The 24839-nt window shown below is 52.1% G+C and overlaps 1 protein-coding gene across 1 annotated transcript in view; it reads left to right on the top strand.

Moving 5' to 3' along the window:
* TFCP2L1 (transcription factor CP2 like 1) overlaps positions 1–24839 on the top strand; it is a 73883-nt gene that overhangs the window by 40232 nt on the left and 8812 nt on the right. The window contains exons 3-13 of the mRNA XM_017891981.1: positions 909–985; positions 1475–1580; positions 2292–2398; positions 3599–3751; positions 8089–8199; positions 10886–10977; positions 12707–12755; positions 12840–12933; positions 15284–15374; positions 16351–16454; positions 18547–18689. Of these exons, the coding sequence (XP_017747470.1) occupies positions 909–985; positions 1475–1580; positions 2292–2398; positions 3599–3751; positions 8089–8199; positions 10886–10977; positions 12707–12755; positions 12840–12933; positions 15284–15374; positions 16351–16454; positions 18547–18689 (1127 nt within the window). The remainder of the gene's footprint in view (positions 1–908; positions 986–1474; positions 1581–2291; positions 2399–3598; positions 3752–8088; positions 8200–10885; positions 10978–12706; positions 12756–12839; positions 12934–15283; positions 15375–16350; positions 16455–18546; positions 18690–24839) is intronic.

Genomic DNA, 24839 nt, shown 5'->3' with positions numbered 1-24839 from the left:
CTTAAGAGTCTGTAATTATTAAAAATAAAAAATTAAAAAGCTAATTAGATATACCAATACCAATTATTAAATGATTTATTGTATTGTTTGTAAAACACCCTTTATTAAGTTGCGATATATGCTAGAGTCTTGTAAAATTGTAGTTCAACATTTAATTTTGGGAAAATTGACATCATTTGAGAGATATATATATAAGTCTTCCCTTCTGGGAGCACAGTGTGTCCTGTTTATTCGTGGTATATTTTATATTTCAATAAAATGTGTGTAGTTTCCTTCAGATTTCATAGATGTTTTTAAATGTTCTGTTATTATGGATGGATGTTTTTTCCATTTATATTCTTTGTCCAGCCTGTGCTGGTTATATGTCCCTGAATATAATTTCCATACCCTTTCAAATGCATGGAATTCTTTTAACTGGGGAACATGCTTTGCATTCTCCCATTAGAGACAATGTTTAACAGCCTTCTTCGTTCCTTCAAACCTGCTCTCAGAAAGGCTGTGGTTGGTTATTTACCCTGTAATGTGAATTTCAGTAGCTGTGTTCTCTATCCTGATATATTGGGGGATTTGTAAAGACATATGAGTTAGTTTTCAGAGATTGTAATGCTAACTGTATTTTCCTGGATTCTGTTTCTTTGAACATTGTAGCGGTGCTGTCTTTAGTAGGTCACACGGTGTATTGCCTGGGGTATCCTAGCCTGACCAGGTGGGGTGGACAGACTGATGTCAGTCCAGACAGTGAGCTGGGCTGGCCGAGAAGAGAAGAGCAAAGCAGCTCTTCTCTGCTTTGCTCCCCAGGGCCTTGAGGCCTGGATGGGCACTGAGGGTATTGAGAAGGCTGCTAGCTGGATGAACCCCAAATTTAGGAACACTCAGAAATGGAAAATGTCCCATTAACCCCCATCCAGGTCAGTCTTACGAAATCCGACTATTGGAGAATCGGAAGCTGGGCGACTTTCAAGATCTGAACACAAAATATGTCAAGGTAAGCCCCACAGGCTGTTCTCACCGCCTCGGGGAGAGAGGCCTGATTAGGGTCTGGGCACCTGGGCTTGCTGGATTTGGGCACGAGCTGGAAGGTTAGGGAGAGGCCAGGTTCAGCTCAGCCCTCAATGGTGAGACAGCCCCTGTTTGGCTTCTCTGGAGCCTGTTGCCCAGGTGGGGATTAGATGGGTTGGCAGCGTTTAACTTTTCTGAGCTTCAGTTTGCTCATCTGCACAAAAGGGTTAATAAATTAGACATAAACACAAAGCATTTAGTAATACTGGGACAAATCGTAGTCATCGCTGTTGTTGCTGTTGTTAGTGTTACTGGGATCTGAGGAGGGGATAGTGGGCGAAGCTTGAGAACTGGGAAAGGAAACTCCAGGAGGAGGGGCCTCAAAGGTGGGAGGGTTTGCTGTGGCTCAGGGAAAAGAGGTGGGTTCCTCTTGGCCCCCACGGTCACTTGTTCCCCTGCTGGCCTCCCTCCCCAGAGCATCATCCGCGTGGTCTTCCATGACCGCCGGCTGCAGTACACGGAGCACCAGCAGCTGGAGGGCTGGCGGTGGAGCCGGCCGGGAGACCGGATCCTGGACATCGGTGAGTCTCCTGGCCGGGAGAGGCCAGGCAAGGCTCGAGGCACCCACGCCACGTTGGGTTCTTCCTGGATGCCACTGGGACTTACGCCGAGAAGGCGTTTTAGCTCGCACTTGCTCTGTGTAAAACCCCACGGGAGCTTGCAGAGCTGGCCATACACTGGGTCCTGCCCTCAAGGAGTACCCGTTTTCAGTGGAAAAGAAAGGTCTGTGGAATTGAGAGACCTGCTTACAGGGAGTTCCGGGAAGGCTTTGCGGAAGGATGGTGCCTTAAAGGATTTTGATAAGTGTTGAAGATAACCGTGAGCATCACAGAGATAGATCGGCAATGGAAATGGAATTCTGGGGCCTCAGGGACTGGCCCACAGTCCTTTGCCCATAATCCTTGTGGCCAGGTGGGTTTTGAAATTCAGAAGCTAGAATGACAATACGGTGTGTGTACCCAGAGCATTAGGGAACATCTCCAACAGGCAGCCAAGCACGGTCATATTTCTGTAGCAAAATAAAATGACGGTTCATATATAATGGGGTGAAGACGACACAGTGCCTGTGGTTCAGGTCAGGCTTTCCGTCCAGTAAGTTACGCAAAACTTTTTCAGAGCTTTCGGCATTTCACGTTGGGGTGAAGGAATTGGGACCTGTAACAGGGGTCCTTCCCTAAGTATTTGGGAGAGGCTGACAATTGCACTTTCTGTATGTGTGTGTGTGTATGCAGATATTCCACTGTCTGTTGGTATCTTGGACCCCAGGGCCAGCCCGACCCAGCTGAATGCAGTGGAGTTTTTGTGGGATCCTGCGAAGAGAGCTTCTGCATTCATCCAGGTGGGCCACAGGGAGCTTGCCCTCCAGGGGAAGACCTAGCCTTCGGGGTGGCCTGCTTGCAGTTTCTCAAAACTAACCCATCTGGAAGGGTCTGGATGAGCTTCTGCTCCCTGTCACTGAGAAGGAAACTGCAGGAGAGAGAGAATGAGTGTTGCGAAGAGTCACAGAGCTGGTTGGTCCATATTTAGGGAACAGAGTGGGGATGGTTTTCGAATTCTATCTGGGTTTTGCCCGAAGAATATATAAGCTTTATACATGAGTATTTCCCAACATAAATCATGTGAAAGTAAACATGTTTTCTATTATAGTTTCTATCGTTGAATGAATTATTTTGTTATCAAGCGCTGGTGTGGATCCAGCCTTTTGTTACATGCCACGTGAGATCAAGGTGGTGAAGGATGTGACTATGTTGTTGTGGTTGTAGTTCTGGCTTGATCCCGGCTCTCTCGCTTGCTGTGTGTCCTTGAGCAAGTCTCCTCCCTTTCTGAGCCTCTTAGTTTTCTAACCTCCCATCTTACAGATCAGATAATGAATATAGAGCTGTTAGCACTGCCTGGTCCCTAGGAATCACTCAGTAAAAGTTAGCGATCTTTTCTTTGTCTCTCTCTCTTTTTTTTTTTAACAATTACAATATTCTTAATATATTTAAAAATTATTATTACATTGTTATTATTACAATTATATATTGGATTCTTATAATATTATTGCAGTATTATAGCAATACATTGATATCGAGTCCATTTATGTAGTAGGAACCTACCAGAAATACAGAAATGGTTCCAGCCTTCTGGTTATGCTTCCAGCCTGGCCCGAGTAGCTTGGACACCAGGACATTAGAGAGGGGTTAGGGCTGTGCTGTGGTCCCTGCCCTCCGTCTAGGATTTGCCAAGGGAAAGGAATCTGGGTGAGGAGTTAGGTTGAGGTCATTGGGGTCAGTGACCTGGGGAGTGGTGGGGACTTAACTGGTCAGGCAGGGCCTCCACAGTAAAGAGACAAAAGTGGGGATGTGTGTCTTTTGCAGGCAGGGGAGCAGGGAGGCCACTAGCCTGATGGAGTGGACAGAGTATCGGGAGAGCAGGAAGGTCGAGGCAGGCCTGCACTGACCAAGCAGGGAGGGACGCCTCCACATAGAGGGGTGCTTGGGGATCCAGGGCTCTGCTCGGTGCTGCCTTGCCACCTGCGCAACATTTCTTCTCCCAGGTACACTGCATCAGCACAGAATTCACCCCCAGGAAGCACGGGGGCGAGAAGGGAGTGCCCTTTCGAGTCCAGATTGACACATTTAAGCAGAATGAGAATGGAGAGTACACGGAGCACCTGCACTCAGCCAGCTGCCAGATCAAGGTGTTCAAGGTAGGATGGCTTCGCAGGCTCTGCCCTGCCCTGCTGCTGGCCTGGCCTGTGGTCACATTCACCCGCAGAGACCCTGGAGATTCCTCTTAGAGGCCCGGCAAGGAACGCAGCATCCCTTGAGCACATGGCTTCTACCTGGACTCCTAATGCGCACAAGCTGTAAGTCCAGGCACCACAGGCTGCTGCTGTCCTGCTGGGGGCATATTTTCACCTGTGGCACCCACTCAGCTTCTGGCAGAAGCATCGGCGTGGATGTCCGTCCTGGCTGTCGGTCCTCGGTGCTACTCTATAAGAATGATTGGATTTGTACATTTTAGCTTTTTTTCTCCCAAGCACATTATAGTAGCCCACAGGTGCTCATGTCTGGATTCTCCTTAAAAATCAAAGCAAGAGTCCCTCCCTGCTGGAGGCCTGGCCTCGGATCTTCCTGTTTAGGACTTGAAGCCATCTCTTTGCAGTGACTGCCTGTTAGAGAAACATTTTCAGGGGGACCGCCTCCCTTTTCTTTCCTTGCTTCATTCCCTACAGTCGCCTGTCACTGTTTTCCATCTCTTCAATCTGGACTGATTATTTTCTGAAGACAGTAGCCAGCGATACAGCTCAGTGTCCTGTGTAGCCTCAGGGAGATGTGGAGGGTTGCATGAGCTTGCATCATTCTCGGGGCGTGAGAGCAACCCATGTCCAAGCAGGCCCCAGCCCCACAGTCCCCAGCCCCTATAGGCCCTGTCTGCTGGGGCCGCTCTAGCAGGTGTCTGCGGAGAAGTAGTGGACCCACCTCCTGGGCCGGAATTGCCTTGAGTAACCAGCCCTGGTGCTTATTCCAGCTTCCTCTTGTTTCACATTCAAGTGCATTTGGAGCCTGCTGAGAAAGTTCCATCTTCTGGGTCTGGAGACCCAAGAGGCAGTTGCTTTAGACAGGACCCTTTAGAAAGCTGGGTGTGTGCTGATCTTCCCTCAGGCCGAAGGCACGGGCTCGTGGAACACCCATGCTTGGAATGGAAGTGGGAATAAATGCCCACGGGTAGAACCATAAACCTGGGGGCAACCCTGGAGACAGGGATGGTGCCATTTCTCACAGAGCCTGGGCCACAGTGAGCACTGGGCCGTGATCTGGGGACACCATCACCATCACAGCTGCAGGAGAGGGAGCTGAGGAGGAGCTGATGGAGTCTGCACTGAGGAGACCACACAGCCAGGCTGCCTGAGAGTTGTGGGCACAGGGTTCTGAGGCCCTGGCCCAGCTCCGTGGTTTGGGACGCCTTGGTTAGTCAGTGATGTCGGCCCCAAGTGGGAGGCAGAAGTGGCAGGAGGGATGTGTGTTCGTCTTTCCTGGCAGAGCAGTGGCCTCCAAGGGGAGCTGTGCTCCTCTGCTCTGCTTGTTTCCTATTGCTGCTGTCACAAATGGCCACAAATTTTGACTTAAAACTGTGTACATTTATTATCTTCCGGTGCTGGCAGTCAGAAGTCTGGAACAGTCCTCACTGGGCTAAAGGTGTCAGCGGGCCTGTGTTCCTTTCCCAATGCTCTGGGCGGGGCTCTTGCCTTTTCCAGCTTCTAAAGCCATTTCTAGGTTCATGGTTCTTCCTTTGTCCTCAGAGCTAGCAGGAGCAGGCTGAGTTCTTCTCACATGGCAGCCCCAACCTCCTCGTCTGCCTCCCTCTTCCTTTTGTAAGGATGCTGTGATTACATGGGACCATGCGGTTAATCCCGGATAGTCTTCCTATTATATCAGTTGCGTAGCAATCTTAATTCCATCTGAAACCTCAGTTCCCCGTTTGCCATGTTAGGTGACATATTCACAGGTTCTGGGGATTAGCAAACAGCCATCTTTGGGAACCATTATTCTGCCGACCATGTCCACCAAGCAGTGGGCGTGGCAGCCCTGTGGTATCACTGCCTGCTCCGGGATCTGATGGTCCTGGACACCTGCATGGCTGTGTGCTGTGGTCTTTGCCTAGCCTACGGTTCACTGTTGCTCTAACTACCACTTCCCCTCATGTACAGACCGCGTCTCTGCCAGCCTTGGCCCCCGTCAGGTAGCGGTTCACTCCCTCACCAGGGATGTCAGGTTAGTTCTGCTGCTCTCACGGTGTGTTCCCTGAGGGGACGCTGTGCTGGGCAGTAGGAGAGAAGTGAAGTGGCATCTCCACCCCCATGGGGTGCCCTGTGTACCCCTCCTATACCTTGGGTCAAGCTTAGGAGCGGGGGCTCTGTCTACCAGGCTCCTCAACCCATGCCAGGCATTGCTTGGGGAGTCGGGCTGGAAGCTGCCTGGTCTCAGTGCCCCAAGGAAGGCCTTGGCATCTCCTGCAGAGAGTAGGGGTGGCAGGAGCCCCTAGGCAGGAGCCCAAAACTGGCCCTAGGAATGCCTGAGGTATCCTCCCACCTGCCTGCCCCCACTCACATAACAGATGCAGCTGGTATGCACAAGCCAGGCTGAGCTGAGCCAAGTTGCTTGTCACCCCTCCCTCTGCCAGTCACCCCAGTTACTTGGAAGCCTGGCTTGTTGAAGCCACTCCCTGGGACTCTGTGTGGGGTGTCAGGGTCTCTGAAGGGAAAGGCAGGGCTCCTCTCTGAGCAACCAGCTCCCTCCAGGCCTCATCAAGGCCCAATGCGTGCCCCGCATGCAGGCTCTGCCATGGTCTGGCTACAACCCCGCCTTGCCTGTACCCTCTGTGCAGGGAGGAGGAGTCTCCTGAGGGACAGGAGCTGGAGGTGGAGCAGGGAGGCCAAGTCGTGGGAGTATGGCTGCCACACGCCCCACTCTCTCCCTGGATGCTGGATCTGTTACTCACATCCCTGTGTGACCTCTGCCATCCTGCTTCATCCAGGGCAGGCATCACTCCAAGGCAGCGGGGCCCCAACCTTTTTGGCACCCGGGACTGGTTTTGTGGAAGACTGTTTTTCCACAGAAGAGAGGGGGATGGTTTCAGGATGACTGAAGTGCGTTACATTTATTGTGCACTTTATTTCTGTTATGATTATATTGTAATATATAAGGAAATGATGATACAACTCGTCATAATGCAGGATCAGTGGGAGCCCTGAGCTTGTTTTCCTGCAACTAGATGGTCTCATATAGGAGTGAGGGCAGACAGTGACCCATCATCAGGCATTAGATTCTCCTCAGGAGCACACAGCCTAGATCCCTTGCAGGTGCAGTTCACAAAAGGTTTTGCCTTCCTCTGAGGATCTAATGCCGCCACTGGTCTGACCCGGGAGGCAGAGCTCAGGCGGTAATGTGAGCAGTGGGGAGCAGCTGTAAGTACTGTGAGGTATTTACTTCACAGTAAGATGACGATGAAGCTTTGCTCACTCACCTGCTGCTCACCTGTTGTGGGGCCCAGTTCCTAACAGACCGTGGGACCGGCACCAGTCTGTGGCCTGGAGGTTGAGGACCACTGCTCTAAGAGATGCTCCCTAAAAACCCTTAATCTGGGAGCCAAAAGCCATAGCCTGAGAAAGGTGCCCCCTGGAATGAAAATCCCTCAAGGTGCCATTGAGCTTGAACTACTGTTTTCATCATCTGCCCACCACACGTAGCCTGCTGTGTGCGTAGTAAAACTGCTCGGTTCCAGCGCTGCTCGGAGTCTTTACATCTGACTTCGCCAAGTAGGCATGAGCTCATAAGATGCAAATGCTCAGGAGACTACATAGCGAGGTGGAGAAGGCCCCCCATGGTGGTACCTGCGGGGCCAGCCTGCGATGCAGCTCACCTGGCCACTCTCACTTGGATCCTCTCCCATCCTGGTGAACCCCTTCAGCCTCAGTTTCCCACTCTGTAAATGAAGGGAATAATAGTAGGTGTGAGGCCTACACACCCTTCGAAAGTTGCCACAGTTTGCAAAGCACCCGCGATTGTCAGGCTCTCTCTCTGGATGGAGACGTTCCCCTGCAGACAGAGTGTAAGCTGGGGCTCAGCAGGTGTCCTGAGCGTGGAGGGTAAGGAGGCCTTCCGCTTATGGCCAGGATTTCTCAGGTTGCAAGCACAGACTAAATCCAGACCAGCAGCCTGTACTTCTTCCACTTTCGACTGCTCTCCCTGGGTAACCCGAGGAATGCACTAGGATTCCTTGTGGGTCCCCAGGGTTCCTTTTCATAAGCGAGTGGCCATGGGAAACAGTCTTTTCCCCTTGAGCAGCAGAGTGCAGGACCCGTGGCAGGTTCCGAGTTCCTCAGGTGGGGAAACAGGCGGAATGGGAGGGGAGATAGGTGCTGTCCTGCCCCTGAGTTCCTGCGCCCTGGGGCCCCGGGTGAGGTGGGAAGCAGGAGAGGGCTTGGGGGCTGCTGCCTCTGTCAGTTTGGGACTAATTGGACTCTGTACTCTGTGCTTGCAGCCAAAGGGAGCCGATCGGAAACAGAAGACTGACCGGGAGAAGATGGAGAAAAGAACTGCCCAAGAGAAGGAGAAATACCAGCCGTCCTATGAAACCACCATCCTCACAGAGGTGAGCCGGCGGGGTGCGGCGACAGAGCCTCCAAGGGCCTTGCACCCGGCGCAGGGCTGCTGGCTGAGATTCTTGGAAAATGGCCCATCTTGGCTGACTGCTTCTGAGAGTGCTTACTCCGCTGTGGTAGGTTCCAGTGTCTGGAGCTCGTGTCCATCTGATAAGACCCAGTGGCCCGGGAGGCATTTCAGAAATAACTTCCAGCTCTGCTCCCTTTGAACGCATTTGTGCTTTACCAATTTAGGTTCCTTTGTGTTTTTGGGTAGGTAATGTATTCACATGGTTTTAAATTCCAAAGGTACGAGAGAGTGTACAACAGAAAATATCCCTCTCAGTGCCATCCCTGCCTCGTGGTTTCTCCCCTCCAGGTCAGAAACCTTGTGCATCTGGCCCAACTTTGTCTGCAGGGGAAGCCAGTGTAGACACATGTTTGCCCCATGCCTGCATTTATACACCAACAGTGTACATAGACACACCTTGCTTTTTTCCATTATTAGCTTATCTTGGTGCCTGATCCCTACAGCTTTCTAGTTCCTTACCCAGCTGCGTGCCGTCGTGTGTGATGGCCTATTGGTGGATGCGGGGTCGTTTCTGAGCTCTTGGAGTTTCAGGCAGTGGTGTAGTGAATAACTATGCACGTGAAGGTCTGCACACGGGAAGCAGTCGGCAGGTTTCCTTTCTCAGTGGGATCTCTGGGTTGGAGGGTGTCGGCACTTGTTATTTTGCTGCCTGGTTGTATTTTCTGTTAACCCGGACAGCAATGCCAGCCTGCTCCAACTCTCCATATGTCCATGGGAACTCCTGAGGAGCTTGTTCTTCCTCTTCCCTTTTTTCTTTTTTTTTGAGACAGAGTCTCACTCTGTTGCCCAGGCTGGAGTGCAGTGGCGCAGTCTCGGCTCAGTGCAACCTCGGTCTCCTGGGTTCAAGTGATTCTCCTGCCTCAGCCTCCCCCAATACCTGGGATTACGTGCATGCGCCACCACGCCCAGCTAATTTTTTTGTATTTTTATTAGAGATGGGGTTTCACCATGTTGGCCAGGCTGGTCTTGAACTCCTAACCTCAAGTGATGTGCCCACCTTGACCTCCCAAAGTGCTGGGATTACAGGCGTGAGCCACTGTACCTAACCTCTTCCCTTTCCGAGTTGCAGCTAGTGCCTCCTTTTTTACTGGGAATTTTTGTGTGACTCTTTCCCACTGTGTTCTGCAGTCAGGCTAACTAATTGATGGTGCTATTTGTTCATTGAGTAATTGGACTTCCTCAGAAGGCCCTTCACGTGGGTAAGGCCCCTGCTGGCCATGGTAGCATTAAGGCTGTTAGGGGTGAGGCTTGGAGCGTCTAAGAGAATGGTGGCCCGGTCTTGGCTGACGAGCAGCTGTCTGTATGTGTGTGTGTGTACATGCAGAAGGGTATTTGCAACAAGGTAGTGTACAAGCTAATTTTGTGGTCAGACAGATGTGCACTGGCATTTTATCTGACTGAAGGTCAGTCACCTGCCTCCCCCTCAGCCCACAAAGGAGTGGCAGGATGCAAGGACTGCATTTATGGATGAGAGGCCAGACTAATTTCTTCCCATACTTGGTTCATGCCTGTGCTGGTGCCACTGCCCAGTGTCCCCACCTCCTGATACCATTCTCTCCCTAACTGAGCCTCAACCTCTCCCCTCCTCTGCTGACTGCCCCTGGGAAGAGAGGTCCTGGTGAGCCGCTTGCCAGGTCTGTCCGAGCCCTTGCCACAGTGCAGTCTAGTTGAAAGGCCACCCTGGGAGGCACTGGCTGCCTCTTCTATCGGCTGTTCAGCTTTCCTCCTTGGGCTGTAGGATTTAGCACCAACAAATTCGAACCCACACTCACAACACTTAAATATTGACCAACACTGTAGTTTGGTGGGTGATAGTAAATCTTCAGGAATGCTTCAAATTGGCCCCCTCTGAAGAGGCATCATTGCGGGCAAGGGAAGAGAGGAACTTTTTCTGCTGGATGGACTTTCTCCAGCAGGCAAAACCTGTACATCCTTGCTTCCTTTGGGAGACTCCACATGCATTTGTTTTTGGCTTCCATAGTAGAATGTTTTTGAGGGCAAGGATCACGTCTTTCATGTTTGTGGATCTCCCGTAGCCCCTAGCAGAATGTCTCAAATGGAATGAGCATGGTCGAATCTTCACTGAGAGGAGCTGCTTTTGGTGATTGCGCAAGGACCTTTGCCCCTGTCGGCAGGTTCTTTTTGCAAATAGCGCAGGTTGTAATACTGACTCTTACTGCTTATTTTTTTGTTTGGAAGTTGCCTGTGGCTCAGCACTCCCTATAACAGACATTTACACGAATTTGTCTCTCCCGGGAAAAGCTGTTTCTGAGCAACCGGCCGGTTTTGTTTTTTCTCTCTCCTGGACCGACTCAAAAATCCCATGACTGTGATGTTTCCTCTCTGGTGTTACTGCTGGGAAGCCCAGAGAGACCCCTTGCGCGCTTCCCTTGCTCCAGGGGTGACTTCTAAACATTTCTGCTGGTTTCCTTCTTGTGGCCCTCAGAACCTGCCTGGCCGTGGCTCGTTGTGGGTACTGGGGAAGTGCAGTTTGACAGGTCGGGGCCTCATGCATTGGTGTCAGTGTGTGCCTGCTGGGGAGGACCTGGGGATCACGACTCAGCACCTCTCCAGATGCCAGCTCGGCCCTGTGCTCTCTCCTGCAGTGCTCTCCGTGGCCCGACGTGGCCTACCAGGTGAACAGCGCCCCATCCCCAAGCTACAATGGCTCTCCAAACAGCTTTGGCCTCGGCGAAGGGTACGTCACACCTTTCTTTCTTTGGGTTCCCTGGAATGAAGACGGGCGTGCTTTCCTCTCTTAGTCTTCCTTCCCTGGGTCTCCTCTCCTTTCTGTTTGGGTCTCAGAGTAGCTAACTCATGTTGCAGTCACAACTGTCTTTAGCATTTACACAACTTTTAGTGCTCAGAAACACCCCTGTAAACGCTGTCGGGTGGGGCAGCGGCCCAGAACTTAACCTGGTGAAACCAGGACTGGCTTGAGGGTACATGAGGTCAGCCACCCGAGACAGCCTCTGGTGTCCTCTGGGGCAGAATGGCCCTCCTGACAGTGGAGCCTTAGGGAGCAGCTGTCTGGGGGGCCCGTCCTGGCTCTTTGTCCAGCGTGGTCACTGAGTGTGGGGGTGAGGGGGTCTGGCTAGGGTCCTCTCTGCCTTGGGTTTCAGGCCTTACAACACAGAAGCTGGCTTCTTTGCTGTCCCACACAGCTCTGCAGACACACAGGCCACAGGGACCCTGAGGACGCTGTGACAGGACAGTGCTGGAGCTGCAGGCAGTTTCCTAACTGTTGGGGGCTGCACGGCACGGGGCCATGGGTCACCGTGATGGCTCTGCATGCCCTGTGCTGGCAGCAGGGGTGGAAGCAGGAGAGTGCCGGGTGGGAGGCTGCCTGTTTTCTGCCTGCAGGTTCATCAGAGCCCATGTTTGGCAGACAGAACTTTTCTAATAAGAAAGCGAGATTGTCTGTGAACCTGATTTTACCAAGGAGTCCTCGGGGAAGTGGGGGTAGACACAGAAACAGTGTTATGTTTAGATTCAGGCAGACCTAGTCTTCAATCTTTGCCTTTTGCGGGGTAACTCCCTTAACCTCCCTGAGCCTCAGTTTCTCTACTGCAAAAGGAGGGTAAGAATTCTACACAGGGTCGGGAGGAATGAGTGTACGATGCTTGCACCCTGTAGACACTTGGTGAGAAGTGGCGGCTGTCTTCACTGATGACCGGTCTGGGGATCAGCCCTGCAAGGCTCTCTGTTTCCCATTGTGGAGAAATATACATAACACAAAATTGACCATTTTTAAGTGTGCAGTCTGGTGGCATTAAGTACATTCACACTGTTGTGCAGCCTTCACCGCCATCCACCTGGAGAGTGCTCAGGTCTGTGCCTCCTCCCCAGTCTAGCCCCGGAGGAAGCCTGTGCACCCGCTCTCGGGAGAAAACAGAACAATGCTTTTCCTCGTGGATAGATGTCAAGCTGCAGGTGCTTGTTCACTGCAAAATAACTCGCCGTGGGATTCCTCTGCCCTCTCCTGTCACCACCCGGCAAAGGGTTTGGTGGAGGACCCTTGGGTTTGGCGGCAGCCTTCCAGGTGCTGAGGCGCTGGGTGCCCTTGTCCAGCCTGTCCTTCCCTGGGGCTGGGACTTGAATCTCCAAGTTCAAGACCAGCAGGGGTCAGCCCACAGGGGCCTGGGATGTGCTGCTGATGACTCGGGTAGGGGAGTATCGTTGACTGGGGCAGTGTAGCCTCTCAGAACTTCCTGTCTACACTGAAAAAGGCTGAGTTAGGGATTTTGAGGGATTGAACATGGGCTCCTGCTGTGTTTCTGTGACTCAAGAAATTCTTGAGGACTCATTCCACTTAGAACAAATCCTGCACCTAACGGCAAGTAAAAGTGCCAGGCTGGGTGCCGGGACGTTGGCCATGGCCCTGGGAGCCCCCTCCGTCCTCATCACTGGTTCCTTTTCCTTTGCAGCAACACCTCTCCGACCCACCCGGTGGAGGCCCTGCCCATGGGCAGTGACGTAAGTGTCTGAGCAGGGCTTTCTGGCTGGCGGTCCCTCGTGGGCCCTGAGCCGCCATCTCAAGCCTCTCCCCTCTGCCCACAGCACCTGCTCCCATCAGCCTCGATCCAGGATGCCCAGCAGTGGCTGCACCGCAACAGGTTCTCGCAGTTCTGCCGGCTGTTTGCCAGCTTCTCAGGTGAGCATCTCTGAATTGTGTTTAAAGCCCGTGAACATCTTGGAAACATGTAGCATCTTGGAAACATGCTGTTTAAAGCCCGTGAGCATCTTGGAAACATGTAGCAAGGCTGGCCACCTTCCGGGACTTGCTCTCGACCCAGGCAGCGCTGTCGTTTCGGCCGGGAGGCCTAGGGCAGTGTGGGTTCACTCGCTCACGTGCTGCAGCCCCGGGCCAGGTGCCAGACGTAGGAGATGCTGTCCCCAGAAGGTCCCAGGTGAGCGTGACTTTAGGGGGACCATTTGGGTGACTTGGTCAAGATCCCCTCTCCTGCGGGGGATGGTGGGCTCTGGTCTGCCCAGGAAGAGTCCCATTAGCCCGGCAGGGTGATGTAAGGCCCCTTATGCTTTTCCTACCCAAATACTGCTCCTCACACTGGCTCCAGAGCCACGACCTGGGAGATCAAGGTAAAGCCATGGGTGAGACAGAAAGGGGGCTCTTCCTTCTTTAAAAAGTTTCAGAGCCCTTCCTGATGGGCTCTCAGACAGAAGTCCCAAGCTAGGTATTGTGGGGTGCAAAGGTGAACTGAGCAGTGAGCCTTGCCAGCAAGTAGAGCTCATCCACAGTGACAGAGTAAAGGCTTGGCCACGGCTAGAGGAGTGGATTCCACAGACATCTGTGGCAGTGGAAGAGAAATGGCGCCTGCGCACCCTCAGCTCGGCACCGCTGAGAGCCTGTTGGGGGAAGGTCCCTGGGCGGGGAAACACAGTGACCCTGTCCTTGGGAGCTTGTAGCTGGAAGTCAGTACAGATGCATAGACCGCTCATTTCAGTGCGGTTCGACCTGTGTGATTGGGGTGGGGGTTCAGAGAGGACCCTGAGCTGGACTGGGTGGAGGAGGGGGAGGAATGCCGGCTGTGGTCTTAAGTAGGGCAGTCAGCCACCATGTGGGCACATGCCTTGTGTGGTCACAGAGCAGGGGACCCAGGTGGAGTGGAGTGTCCCGGGAAGGAGAGGTCAGAAAGGTACCGAGGGACATGGACAGGGTGGGGGCCCTGGAAGAACAGTGGAAGGACTTCGGCTTTTACTCCCAGTGGAAAGGAAGCCATTGTGTCTATAGAATTGTACCTAAAACTGTATCTTATTGTGGTGGGAAGAGAGGGGTGGGAATCGTGGCCTTGGGCAGGCTTTCAGCTGAGGCTGAGATACTCGTACCTTGGAGAGTGTGTGGGACCAGGCTCTCGGGGACCCCCTTGGGCTTTGAGGGAAGGCAGCCCTCACGCTGTGCTCGCTTCTGTCCCCATGAGACAGTCGCCTTCCTATGTTCCTTTAAATGTGGGCCCGTCCTCACATGCTGCTGGTGGGACCATACATGGATGTAACAGTCTGGGAAACTGCTGGCAGTATCTGCCAGAGCCAAACACACCCTACGGCCCCACAGCCCTCTCCGGGGCTAGACCTGGCAGACACGCACCTGTGTAATGAACAAAGACATGTATGAGAGCATTCAGAGAGCCTGTTTATAACAGCCCAGACCAGAATCCCCCCCACAGCGCCATCCACACAGAAGTGGGTATGGAATGTTGTGTGTGGCGGAGACAGGTACAATGATAATAGATGATAACGCGGATGGAACGTCCGTGACTGCATTCCACACATGACATTGGAGAGAGGAAGCAGACGCGGGAGAGTGAGTGTCTACAGTTCAGTTCCACGTAGAGAAACTTCCGAGAACACGCACAACGTGTCTGCACTGTAGCAAGTCAGGATAGTGGCTCCCCTGGGTGGGAGTAGGGGTGGTGGCTGGCACAAGGGGCCTACAGGAGGCTGGTCATGTTCCACTGCTTGCGGTCAGTGCTGGGTCCCGGGGTGTATTCAGATTGTCAGCATCCAGCGAGCCGTATACTTCCATATAGTGACAGATGCACACGTGGCCAGTGCCCTGTGCCGGTGACATCTGTGCATACAAACTATGTGTCAAAAAAAGAGAGAAGAGGCCAGATGCAGTGGCTCGTGTCTGTAATCCCAGTACTTTGAGAGGCTGAGGTAGGTGGACTGCTCGAGCCCAGGAGTTCAAGACCAGCCAGGCTAGGCAATATAGTGAGACCTTGTCTCTTTAAAAAAAAAAAAAAGAAAGCGGGGCAGGCAGTGGGGACCCTTTGGCTTCTGTTGTACTCACTGTTGTGAGCACTGGCAGTTCCTGGGCTGTGATCTTCTGATTCCGTTGGGCATTTTGCCATTTTCTCTCTGTGAGTTGGTGCATCTGGCTCTTCCCCACCCCCTTCCCCCAATGCTATGGGGTCTGCCGGTGCTTGGGGAACGAGCCCTTTCTCTGTGTCCCATGTAACAGGCATCGCCATTTTTCTGCTTAGGTGCTGACTTGCTGAAGATGTCCCGAGATGATTTGGTCCAGATCTGTGGTCCCGCAGATGGAATCCGGCTCTTCAACGCCATCAAAGGCCGGTAGGTGTTGGTTTCTCTGTGAAACCAGCCAGAGGCTCATGTCCTGTGGCATGTGGTGGGAAGCTCCTACCTCAGCCTCTTGGATGGCGGGTGGTCTGACCTGGGGGGACAGGGCTCCTGCAGTGTGGGGTCAGGTGTAGGAGGAAGTGTGGCAAGAGGGGCACAGGCCACAGCAGGGGAGTGAGACACTGCAGTGGGAGATGTGGCCGGCTGCCGCAGACCCTGCCTGGAGGTCCCTCCCTCTTCTTGGCTGGACGAGAGCCTTGGCCTCTGGATCTTGGCCTCTGAGCCCCTTGCCCATGTTCTCAGATACTTGTGTGGTCCTGGGCTCGGAGCTGCTGCCTCCCTGAGGGAAGCTGTGGACTGGGGCCAGTCAGATGGTATCGTGCAGCCGTTTCAGGGCAGACTTCAGAGCAGCGCCATCCTGCACACCTTCCTGCCGTGGCAGAGACGTTCTGCAGCCGTGCTGGCCATGTGTGGCTGTAGAGCACTTGGACCAAGGCTGATGTCATGGACAAAATTTGTATTTAACTTTAGTGAATTTAAGTGTGAATAGCCACACATGGACAGCATGGTTTTAGAGTGAGAGCCTGGGTTTGAGTCCCAGATCTGCCTCTTAGGTGCTGTGGAATGACAGCCGTGGTCCTAGCTCCCTCGCAAGTTGTGTGAGGATGAAATGAGTTACGCATGTTCCGAGAACAATACCTGGTGCACAGCAAGCCACAGACAGCGCTTGCTCTAATTGTTGCCTGAAAACGTCTTGTATGTTGAGCTTCGTGGTCTGGGGCAGAGCGCCCCTTGGCAGGCTGTGGGGCCTGGGAGGGTCATTCGCCACCCCATGACAGGCACTCCGCGTCACCACCGCTGTCTTCCTTCCTCCCGGAGTTCTGCCCACTATTGTTTCCATCCTGGAATATTCTGAAACAACTGCGCCTGGTCCACCACACCTAGTATTTATTTTATTTTCTCCTGCCAGGAATGTGAGGCCAAAGATGACCATTTATGTCTGTCAGGAGTTGGAGCAGAATCGAGTGCCCCTGCAGCAGAAGCGGGAGGGCAGTGGAGACAGCAACCTATGTGGTGAGTTGTGGGGAGCAGAGCTGGGACCCACGCATCGGGTCCCACAGCCTGCCTTTCAAGCCCGCAGTCTGGCCTCTGTTCATTTCCAGTGAATATGCAGGACAGTCCTGGGCTCCCACATGCCCACACATGGAAAGGGCAGTCCAGTGCATGCTCCTTGTATGGTGCGTGGTCTGACCTCATGGTGGCCCCGCAGTGTGGGTGCTGCCTCAGTGCACACCCCGAGGCTTGGGAAGGTGTTGGGAATGTCCCAGGTCTTGCTTCCAGTGAGTGGCAGTCGGGATTGGAGCCAGGAATGCCCACCCTGGAGCTTTTTGTTTCCTCAAACTGCTCCCCATGCAGCTCCTGATGAGAGGAGGCTGTCTCCAGGACCTCAGAGGCATGGCCGTCTGCCTTTCTGCTCCCATCGAGCTCTCCCAGTGGCCATGGTGAAAGGCGTCAGCCTGGGATCCTGCTACTTCTTTTTGCTGGCAGCTTGGTTTGTTTTAGGAGCAAAATTATGGCTGGGTGTGGTGGTTCACACCTATAATTCCAGCACCTGGGGAGATGGGAGGATTGCTTGTGCCCAGGAGTTCAAGGCCAGCCTGGGCAACATACCAAGACCCGATCTCTAAGTATTGAAAAAGTAGGCCAGGCTCAGTGGCTCATGCCTGTAATCCCAGCACTTTGGGAGACCGAGGCGGGCGGATCACTTGAGGTCAAGAGTTTGAGACCAGCCTGGCCAACATGGTGAAACCCCATCTCTACAAAAAAAAAAAAAAAATACAAAAATTAGCCATGCATGGTCGCGCCTGTAATCTCAGCTGAGGCAGGAGAATCACTTGAACCTGGGAGGCACAGGTCGCAGTGAGCTGAGATCACGCCACTGCACTCCAGCCTGGGTGACAAAGTGAGACTCTGTCTCAGGAAAAGAAAAAGAAAAAAGAAAAGTGCACACCCCCACACCTGGCTAATTCTTATATGTTTTTGTAGAGATGGAGTCTCATTCTGTTGCCCAGGCTGGTCTTGAACTCTTGGGCTCCAGAGATCCCTCTGCCTTGGCCACCCAGAGTGCTGGGATTGTAGGCATGAGCCACCACGCCCACCTGTGTGTGCTTTTAAAATATTGGGCCTCTGATGAGGATTATTGGCTTATTGAACCAAGGGTTTCTCAGGTGAGGAAAAGGCTTGGGACTCTTGAATTGAATCCAATTGCATTTGCTTTTGAGGAACTTGAGGTCCCTTGAAGTTGAGTAACCCACCTTGGGTTGCTGGTGACATTTGCTCCTGCCTGGTTGGTGTGGGCTATGTCTGTGTCAGTGTCACTGTTTTCTTCCCACTTGCTGACACCATGGTGCCTTCCTGGTGCCCCCTTCTCTCCTTAGGGTTACTGTATTGAGGCTGAGTATGGTCTGTGTTGCAGGGAGGGAAAAGACTTTCACTCATTGCCCTCCAGCTATCCAAGAACACTTTAGACAGCAAAGGAGCTGAAAAGGACAGAATTTGTTCCTTCCTTCTGATGTGGTTTCACATCTGGCTGATATCAGAATTGCCTGATACTCCCTTTAGCCCAGCTGGGTGTCACTGGGCTGGGGATGGGTCTAGAGATCTCTGCATTTCACATAAGCACCCCAAGAGAGACCGAGAGGAATCAAAAGTGGCAGCCTGACTGGGTGTGGTGTCTCATGCCTATAATCTCAGCACTTTGGGAGGCTGAGGTGAGCGGATCACCTGAGGTCAGGAGTTTGAGACCAGTCTGGCCAAAATGGTGAAACCCCATTTCTACTAAAAATACAAAAATTAGCCAGGTGTGGTGGTGCGCACCTGTAATCCCAGCTACTTGGGAGGCTGAGGTAGGAGAATCACCTGAACCTAGGAGGTGGAGGTTGCAGTGAGCCGAGATCACACCACTGCACTCAAGCTTGGGTGATGGAGCAAGACTCCATTGCAAAACAAAACAAAAAGAGTGGCAGTGTGGTCCTGCCCCGCCGCCCTGGGCATGGCATTTTGACAAAGGACTTACTGCTTTCTCAGGACAGGTGGGAGGGTACAGGCAGGCTCATGCTGACGGAATGGCCACTTGGAAAGCAGCACTTGTTCTTCCTTTCCCCAGTGTACCACGCCATCTTCCTGGAAGAGCTGACCACCTTGGAGCTGATTGAGAAGATTGCCAACCTGTACAGCATCTCCCCCCAGCACATCCACCGAGTCTACCGGCAGGGGCCCACGGGCATCCATGTGGTGGTGAGCAATGAGGTGAGGGCTGCTGCCCGGCCTGCCCCAGTGACGGGCTCTGGGCCACGGGAGGAGCGTCAGAACCCCTGCCCCGGAAACACACTTGGGTTTGGGAGTGACAGACAGGTTCATCTGCATGCCACCTGCAGCTGGGGCTGTCCAGGGCTGCAGTGAAGAGTGCGGAGGCCCCTTCTGGGTCTGGATGGCTGCCATGTGGAGTAGGCACTCCTTACGCCTCCTGGGCTGGGTGCCCTGTGGGAGCCAGGAGGACAGACTCCACTCTAGCCCAAGGTGCTTATAGTCAGGGCTGTGGAGGTCACGAGAGGGGCGTTCCCCCAGGGTGGGCGACAGGCCCCAGGGAGAGGTGACATGGACTCAGGGGCTGGTGATGGCGAGGCTGTGGCTTGTGGGAGAGGAGAGCAGAGGCCTCTGCCAAGTGGTGAAGGTGCCACAGCCTTTCCGGGTGGCACAGGGCAGTGCAGAGCACACACAGCTACTGGCAGAGGGCTCAGGTATTGTGGTCTCCAGGCATCTGACCCCACTCATGGCTAGGAAGGGAGTGTTGAATATGCTTGCGACAGGGTTAGGCATTCTTTGCATGTTGTAGAACAGAGGCTTTTAAGTTTGTTCTATCCTGGACCCCTTCCACCTACTAACAGGAGTGTATACTTGTTTTAAGTGTATGCATAGTGACTCATTTAATCCTGCCTGCCTCTATATGATGTGGGTGCTGTTATTATCCTATTTCACAGATGGGGGACTGAGGCACAGAGGCTGAGTAATTGCCCCAGGTTGCATAGTGGGTAAGGGGTGGAGCTATAGTGGGAACCCAGGGACTGGAGCTGCAGGGCCAAGCTCTGAGCCTGCAAGGTACCTAGCCCCTGCTGAAATGAAACCTTTATTTATAATTTTTGTATTAGGGTCGGGCGCAGTGGCTCCCTCCTGTATACAATCCCAGCACTTTGGGAGGCCGAGGCGGGTGGATCACGAGGTCCGGAGATCGAGACTATCCTGGCTAACACGGTGAAACCCCGTCTCTACTAAAAACAAAAAAATAGCCGGGTGTGGTGGTGGGCGCCTGTAGTCCCAGCTACTCGGGAGACTGAGGCAGGAGAATGGCATGAACCCAGGAGGTGGAGCTTGTAGTGAACCGAGATCACGCCACTGCACTCCAGCCTGGCGACAGAGTGAGACTCTGTCTCAAAAAAAAAAAAAAAAAAAATTGTACTGAAAAGAAAATTGAGACGGGTCTTGCTGCATTGCCCAGGCTGGTCTTGAACTCTTGGGCTCAAGCGATCTTCCTGCCTCAGCCTCCCAAAGTGCTGAGATTACAGGTGTGAGCCACTGCGCCCAGCCTTTTGTTGTTGTTGTTGTTGTGAGACAAGGTCTTGCTCTGTCACTCAGGCTGATGTGATCTGAGCTTACTGCAACCTCCACCTCCCCAGGCTCAGGCCGTCCTCCCACCTCAGGCTCCTGAGCAGCTGGGACTACAGGCACTCACCACCACGCCAGCCTAATTTTTTGTAGAGACAGGGTTTTGCCATGTTTCCCAGACTGGTCTCAAACTCCTGGGCTCAAGTAGTCCACCCACCTTGGCCCCCCAAAGTGCTGGGATTACAGGCGTGAGCCACCGCACCAGCTGAAGTGAAGCCTTTAAACATAGAGCTGTGGCTGGGCACGGTGGCTCACGCCTGTAATCCCAGCACTTTGGGAGGCCGAGGTGGGCGGATCACCTGAGGTCGGGAGTTCGAGACCAGCCTGACCAACATGGAGAAACCCCGTCTGTACTAAAAATACAAAATTAGCTGGGCGTGGTGGTACACGCCTGTAATCCCAGCTACTCGGGAGGCTGAGGCGGGAGATCGCTTGAATCTGGCAGGCGGAGGTTGTGGTGAGCTGAGATCACGCCATTGCACTCCAGCCTGAGCAACAAGAGCAAAACTCTGTCTCAAAAACAAAACAAAACTAACAAAAAACACAGGACTGTCCTGGTGGGAGCGGGATGAGGTCGTATGCCCGCAGTTCAGCCCCCAGCAGACCCTGAGCACTGCTGGGAACTCTGAAGGCGTCTGTATAGTGGGTTATAGAGCCCCGCCTGACCCTGTACCAGCACAGGAGTGACACAAGGCCAGCATTTGTGGATTAAGACTCCGATTTGTTTCTTCCCATCCCTGGTCCTTGCCTTTGCTGGTGATGCTGCCAAGAGTGTTCCTGACCTGGTGACACTGAGTATAGAAACAGTGGCTGGGAAAAGTAGAGAAAATACAGGCTTTGGAATTAGACTGATGTCCCCACCCGAAGCTACCTCCTAGTTGCTGAATGACTTTGGGGAAATTTACTGAACCTGTCTGTGCCACAGTTTCCACATCTGCAAAACAGGGACGCATATACCTGTCACACAGGCTGGAGTACAGATAAGGTGGGAGAACAGTGGCAGGTGCCAGGAGACACTAAACAAGTGGTGGGTGGTGTCATTGACCGTGATTCTGCGGGGCACTTGTTATTTGGGGGAGTGAGTGGTGGAGAGATCTTTTTAGATTTGGGGATGTGTAAAAATGTCAGGCTTTTCAGGGTTTGTATATTTCACAGATTGGTATTACTAGTAACAATCCTCTTGCCCCTTGTCATTACAACTGCCAGAGCTCTTGAATGTTCATGAGCACTTCCTCTCAGTCCTGGAGGCCAGCAAGGTGGACTTCCCTGTCTTTTACATTAAAAAGTAGTTTGTAATTAGTATAAGAAGTTAAGCAACATAGAACAGCAGAAGGCAAATGTGAAAAACCCTTACCTGCCCCATTCTTTTCTCCTGGAAGAGTTTCCATTAGGTTCGATGTGATTCTGAAAGGCAATTTTTTTGTGCTCTAGTTTCTGTGTGTGCCCTAGTGTATGTAGGTGTGGGTTTTTAAAACATGCAGGCTGGGCACGGTGGCTCACATCTGTAATCCCAGCACTTTGGGAGGCCGAGGCAGGCGGATCACCTGAGGTCAGGAGTTCGAGACCCACCTGGCCAACATGATGAAACCCTGTCTCTACTGAAAACACAAAAATTAGCCGGGTGTGGTGGGCACCTGTAATCCCAGCTACTCGGGAGGCTGAGCCAGGATCATCACTTGAACCCTGGAGGCAGAGGTTTCAGTGAGCTGAGATTGTGCCACTGCACTCCAGCCTGGGCAACAGAGCAAGACTCCATCTCAAAAAAATAAAAAATAAATTAAAACATGAGGCAAACATGCAGCCGTACATTTATCTGCAACTTGCTATTTTTGTCACCAGTTCAACAGGTAAGAATTACTTGTATATTATTACATTCTTACATTCAAATCTAATCCAGCTTTTTTTTTTTTTTTTTTTTGAGACACGGTTTCACTCTGTAACCCAGGCTGGAGTGCAGTGGCCCAGTCACAGCTAAACTTATTGAAGCCTCGACTTCCTGGGCTCAGGTGATCCTCCTGCCTCAGCCTTCTGAGTAGCTGGGACCACAGGCATGTGCCACCGTGCCTGGCTAATTTTTTTTTTTTTTTGTAGAGACAACATTTCGCCATGTTGCCCTGGCTGGTCTTAAACTCCTGGGCTCAAGCAATTCACCTGCCTTGGCCTCCCAAGGTGCTGGGATTACAGGCGTGAGCCACTGTGCTTGGCCTAGCTATTTTTTTTCTTTAACTCCTATTTTACAGAGGAGGAAAATGAAGCCTGAGGTTCCTAACCTGAGAGCTGACTTTAGCCAGGAAGGTGGACATGCTGTGAGGAGTGGACAGCTGTAGTGTCACCAAAGGCTTGTCACTTTGCATTTCAAAATGAATTTCCTTTTGTGAAGACAAAAGCCAAAAATGTGGGGAACGCTTGCGATTTCACGGGTCCTGAAGGCAGTGCCTTCCTCCGCTTGTCCTGTGTGCTCCAGAGTAGGCAGTGAAGCAAGTGAAGCAGAGAGCGGAACCGAAATGCCACCTCACCTAAGTAGGCGATTCTCATTCCCGAAAGTCTCCTTGCCTCTTAACACCGAATCTATTGGAAACCTTTGGTTCTTAATTGCCCAGAGTGCTGGAGGCAGCCTGGCCAGCCGCGGAGCCGGCCCCTGGGGTGCAAGGGCACTTCATTAAACAAGAGAGTTACTGATTAAGCCCATGTGAGCTCTGCGTAGGGCTTTGCATGCCCAAGTGGCTGGGCTGCCAAGAGTCCTAGATGGAGCAGGCCAGCAGAATAGAATAAATGTACTTCACGCATCATTAGGCCCTGTGGGAGGGACAGGGGGCGACAGGTGGATGGATTTGCAAGATTTGAGGCAGTAATCCAGAGCAGGCCATAAAATGTGGATGGCATTTTTTCAGTTTGAAAAAGGGTTCTGCCATTGTGTTAGCTAGTGTGTGTGTTGTGTGTATGTTTATATGTTTTATTTTTGTTTTTTTGGAGACAGTCTCGCCCTGTCGCCCAGGCTGAAGTGCAGTGATGTGATCTCAGCTCAGTGCAACCTCCGCCTCCTGCGTTCAAGCGATTCTCCTGCCTTAGCCTCCAGAGTAGCTGGGATTACAGGCACCTGCCACCATGCCCGGCTAATTTTGTACTTTTAGTAGAGATGGGGTTTCACCATGTTGGCCAGGTTGGTCTGGAACTCCTGACCTCAGGTGATCCACCCACCTCAGCCTCCCGAAGTCCTGGGATTACAGGTGTGAGCCACCGCGTCCGGCCTGTTTATATATTTTAAAAATTCTTTAAATGTAAATTGTGAAATGCAGTATAAATATGGAAAGAATTTATAAAACTTACTTGTACAGTTAAAGAACCATTGAAGTACCCATATACCTGCACTCAGGTTACCAGAATGTTGTGTTAGAAGTCCCTTTGTGGACTGATTTCGTAACAGCCAACTGGCTAGTATGAATTTTCTATTAAGCATTCCCTTGTTCCTCCTCAATATATTGTGTCATTTTGCTATTTAAAAACTGTCTGTGAGTGAAATCATAGTGTATTCTTCTGTGACTTCTTTCGCTTCACATTTTGTTTGGAAGGTCACGCGTGTTGTAGTATATAGCTGGAGCTCGTTAGTACTGCCAAGGAGCGTGATTTCATCACAGCTGGTTCATGCTTCTGCTGTTGATTGACAGGGCTGGTAGGAGTTTGGTGTTACTGCAGACGGTGCTGCGCTCACCAGCCTCGTGCCTGTCTTTGTGATGTAGGAGTTTGTCCAGGGCTCGTGACTTGTAGGAGAATGTAGGAAACTTCCTTGTTGGAAATGCAGGTCCCATGAACAGTGTTAGAAAGATTTACCTCCCCATCAGTAGTCTGCATTCTGGTTATATTTTTATCACTAAATCAGCGCCATTTTACAGATAGGGCCATGGAGACAGGAAGTTAAAAAGGTTGGCTTGTGCAAGGTCACTGGGTAGTTCATCAAAATTACAACTCCAGAGAGGAGGCTCCTGAGCAGAGTCGTTAGTTTCCTGCCACATTTATAGACATAGGTAGTGGAACCTCCTTTATATTTTGTCTTTGGAGGATGCTGATGTGTAGGTCCTACTAAGTACCAAGATTTCTATTTTTAAAAACATTTTATTTAGTTGTTTTTATCTGTTGCTGTCAGTCACATACACATTCCTATAAAGTGTCCGTTACAGAGACTGGAAGAATCAGTCACTAGGAAAAAGCAAAAACAGTGCAAACAAACACAAATCAGTGGTCCAGTATTGAATGGTAACATCCTGATTCCCGTTTGGGCCTCTTTCCATCCTTCATATTCATACTAGATGGTTGGGGTTATGTTCAGCTTTCTGTTACTGAAATTGGAATCATGTCACACTTTGATTCTGTGTCCTCATTTTTCAGTGAATGTTGTAGCAGAACCATGTTCCTGCTGTGTTCGTAGGCACCGTGGCAGTGGTGTTTACTGTGTTCCTGCGTGTGTAGGCACTGTGGCAGGGGTGTTTGCTGTGTTCCTGCGTGTGTAGGCACCGTGGCACTGGTGTTTACTGTGTTCCTGCATGTGTAGGCACCGTGGCAGTGGTGTTTACCGCATTCCTGCGTGTGTAGGCACCGTGGCAGGGGTGTTTGCAGCGTTCCTGCGTGTGTAGGCACCGTGGCAGTGGCGTTTACCGTGTTCCTGCGTGTGTAGGCACCGTGGCAGCGGTGTTTCTGCAGCTGTGCATGGCTGGGCTCTGCCCCCGAGGCTTTCCAAAGGAT

This window comes from Rhinopithecus bieti, unplaced genomic scaffold (assembly GCF_001698545.2).
Source record: "Rhinopithecus bieti isolate Rb0 unplaced genomic scaffold, ASM169854v2 scaffold_19969, whole genome shotgun sequence".
NCBI lineage: Eukaryota > Metazoa > Chordata > Mammalia > Primates > Cercopithecidae > Rhinopithecus > Rhinopithecus bieti.
The sequence above is the reverse complement of the archived record's forward strand: the minus strand, read 5'-3'. Positions and strand labels throughout refer to the sequence as shown.